The following is a 3,239-nucleotide window of genomic DNA, read 5'->3' on the forward strand; positions in this document are numbered from 1 at the left end:
ACAGGGAGAGGGACAACCCTCATGTACAGGAAGCAGTACTGTTTCCCCTCCACTTCCACTTGATGACCCACCACCCAATCCTCCTTTGCCAAAAGGAAGTGATTAAATAATTTGACACAACCATGCCTATCAACTTTGACAAATAAATTGCTGACAGTGATCAAATAGATTGCTGTGATTTTAATTAGTTCAGTAGTATACATTGTTCAATTTTATCAACATCGCTATTTGCTTGTAAGAAGACATTATTTTCAGTTATTGAAGACAAAAGTACTATTGGCTTATTCATAATTGATCTTCCACAACAAATATTAGTTTTTGGTTGGTTATACATTTGTATGCAAGAATACTGCAAATTCTTATTTTATTACCTTGTAATTTTACACTTGCCTTTGTTGTAAGGAGATCTAATAACTAGACAAATTTTGATATTTAAAAAAAAAAAATTTTTGAGATGAGAAAATGGATGCTGCTATTATGCAAGTGTAGACCTTTAAGATTTTTTTGATTTTCCATCATCAAAGAGTTCTCCTGCTCTCTGATTGATTCAAGTTTCTATTTAGGTTTGTCAGAATGTTTCAAGTATAGCAGTAGAAAAGTTCGGAGTTGGATTATACTGCTGTGTTGAGACAGTTTTGTATTTTCTTTCTCAACTTGTTTAGTACCACGTAAATTTTATAATTGCAAGTGATATGTGCAGATGGAAATAAAATTACATTGAAACTTAATTCATTTTTTTTTAATCTTGTAAATCTTGTTAATAATGCTACCCTGGCAATAGCCTGTCCCAGTAAATTATAAAGATATGTATCCAAGCAGAATTTTGTTAAATACAGGTTTTGTCTTTCCGCACTGAACAGAGTTTTAGTATAGAAACATGTTGATATACATTGCATTTTGAGAGAAAGAAGTTCACATGTCACAATGATCTTTGTTTGAACCAAATGAATACTATTATAGTTTATAGTTGGTGGAATATAATTCCATGCCACCATTTTGTTTTTGTTTTATAAAACCAATATCTTGACAACAGGTCTCAAAATTAATATGTATTGGGTAGATATGCCAATTACTTTGTATGACATAGGAAATAAAGGAATTGAATAATGTCATGCTCTTGTATAGTTTTAATATTAAAAATGATCATTGAATTAAAAATGATGAACTTACTGGATCTAAACCTGTCTAGGTGATTTAGTAAGCCAACTAAAATATCAATCTCACTGAAATTGCATTCCGATCCCTCCTGTTCATTCCATATTAGCTAGTGTGAATGGAACCTCTGGAAAGATTGCTAAAATGTTTGGCTCAAGTTACATTTTTAAATGGTATATGTAAAGACAGTAGAAATACAAAAAAAATGTACTTAAATTTGAAATTGAAAATCTATTTCTAAATGTAACATTAAGTGTGATGGTTGAAAACAAAAACCCTGATTACTATTTAACAGAGACGTACATACATATGTCCCTGGTATTAAACCAGGACATATTACTGTGACCACAGGAGTTTGTAAAATAGCTGTGACCACAGGTTTATAAAATAAGTGATAATGACAATAATACAAAAAAAAAAGTTAATTTAAACATTTAGCAATCAAACGTATAGTTCGGATAACCACAAACAAAACAAATCGTATTTGTACTGATCTCACCTTTATCATTAGCATTACTTTTACTAACCCTGTGGTGTACGTGATCCATGCACTCGTATCGCACGTGTGCTCGGACGGGACCCGACGTGACCTTGACCTACTAAATCTGTAATCTGAAAATCATGTTCAACCAGAGAAGCAAGTCACCAATATATCCCAAAGGAAAACCAACAGAGGAATCTTTAAGGAGAACGATAATAGATTTACACGTGCAAGTGATGTCATACAAACAAATCGCCAACCGAACCGGTATGTCCAAGTCTGGTTGTCACAAGATCGTGGCAGATTTTTCCTCCACAAACTCAACGGCGCCAAAACCGAGACGTGAAACATTGCGTCACAGGAAAGTGACCGAAAATGTTATACGATTAATTGAGTATGAGAAAAAGAAAAAACCTAGTATCTACTGCCGTGCAATACGAGACGATTTGCTGAAAAATAACATATGTACTGCAGAAAATCTTCCTTCAGTATCGAAGATAAACAAAGTTGTAAAACATAATTTGGATATGTCTCATAAAAAAATCCAACAAACTCCAGAAGAAACACTAAAACCTAATCACGAAGACACTGTTGACAGGTTCTTAGCTAAAATGATGAATTTTTCTCCACAGCAAATGCATGTTTTTGATGAGGCTTCGGTTATTTCTACTTCGGGAAACCGCACATATGGACATAGTGCTGTGGGTACGAGGGCCGTGGAAGTTCAGCGATACGCAAGTAATGTAAGCCTTATAGTTAACGTGTGCAGTGGTTATTTTGGAATAGATTATTATAATCTTCTTAATGGACCATCCAATGCGTTCGAGATGATACATTTTTTCGAAGAGGCCTTACAAGAAACCAATGACATTGGAAATCCTAGGTTTTCAAGGGGTGACGTCATTGTCATGGACAACTGCGGATTTCACCATCACCGCCAAGGAGAACGGATATTAAAGGCCATGCTAGACAATCGTGGCATTTCCTTGGTCTGCCAGCCCCCTTACAGTCCACAGTATAACGTAACGGAATGTGTATTTCAGACCATGAGACATCGACTACATGCAGAGCCCCGATTAGTATCAGAATTTACTGAATTGGCGGTTGTTAACGCACTTGATATTCCAAATCCATATCTATGTCGCTTTTTTGAGCAATGTGGATATGTGTAAAATTTATATAGATATTCCAGATTTCTGATTATGTTAACAAAATACGAAACATATGTGAATACAGTATATTGTGCCGCCTTTTTATTTCGTTTTGCGTTGTCTACATTATTTCGAACTCCGCCTACTTCAAGTACAGCCAATCACCGCCACTGTAACATGAGTGGGTGCGGCCTTCTAATTGCGTCAGTACTTTCAATACAATCAACACTCGTTCAGGTACTGAAGTACATTTGTCGTCCACAGATAGGGTTCAACGGCAGTAAGAAAGGTGATAAGTGTGAGCCTGGAAATTATAGACCGGTCAGTTAAACGTCCATCGTGTGTAAAATATTAGAAAACAATTCTAAGAAGTCACATCACTGAATACATTATGACAAACTCTCTATTATCTAAGAAACAGTACGGATTTGTATCTGGGCGATCTACTTATT

General features: G+C 35.2%; 1 protein-coding gene across 1 annotated transcript; it reads left to right on the top strand.

Moving 5' to 3' along the window:
- Window positions 1-1,776: 1,776 nt before the first annotated feature.
- Window positions 1,777-2,808, top strand: LOC117318685. Its single transcript, XM_033873644.1, has one exon. The coding sequence runs from the start codon at window positions 1,777-1,779 to the stop codon at window positions 2,806-2,808; it is 1,032 nt and encodes a 343-aa protein (XP_033729535.1).
- The last annotated feature ends 431 nt before the right edge of the window (window positions 2,809-3,239 follow it).

The sequence above is a fragment of the Pecten maximus genome, unplaced genomic scaffold (genome assembly GCF_902652985.1).
Source record: "Pecten maximus unplaced genomic scaffold, xPecMax1.1, whole genome shotgun sequence".
In the NCBI taxonomy this organism is placed as follows: Eukaryota; Metazoa; Mollusca; class Bivalvia; order Pectinida; family Pectinidae; genus Pecten; species Pecten maximus.

Excerpts from the sequence above, each read along its gene's own strand:
- LOC117318685 (XM_033873644.1), top strand. The coding sequence starts at position 1,777 with ATGTTCAACCAGAGAAGCAAGTCACCAATATATCCCAAAGGAAAACCA.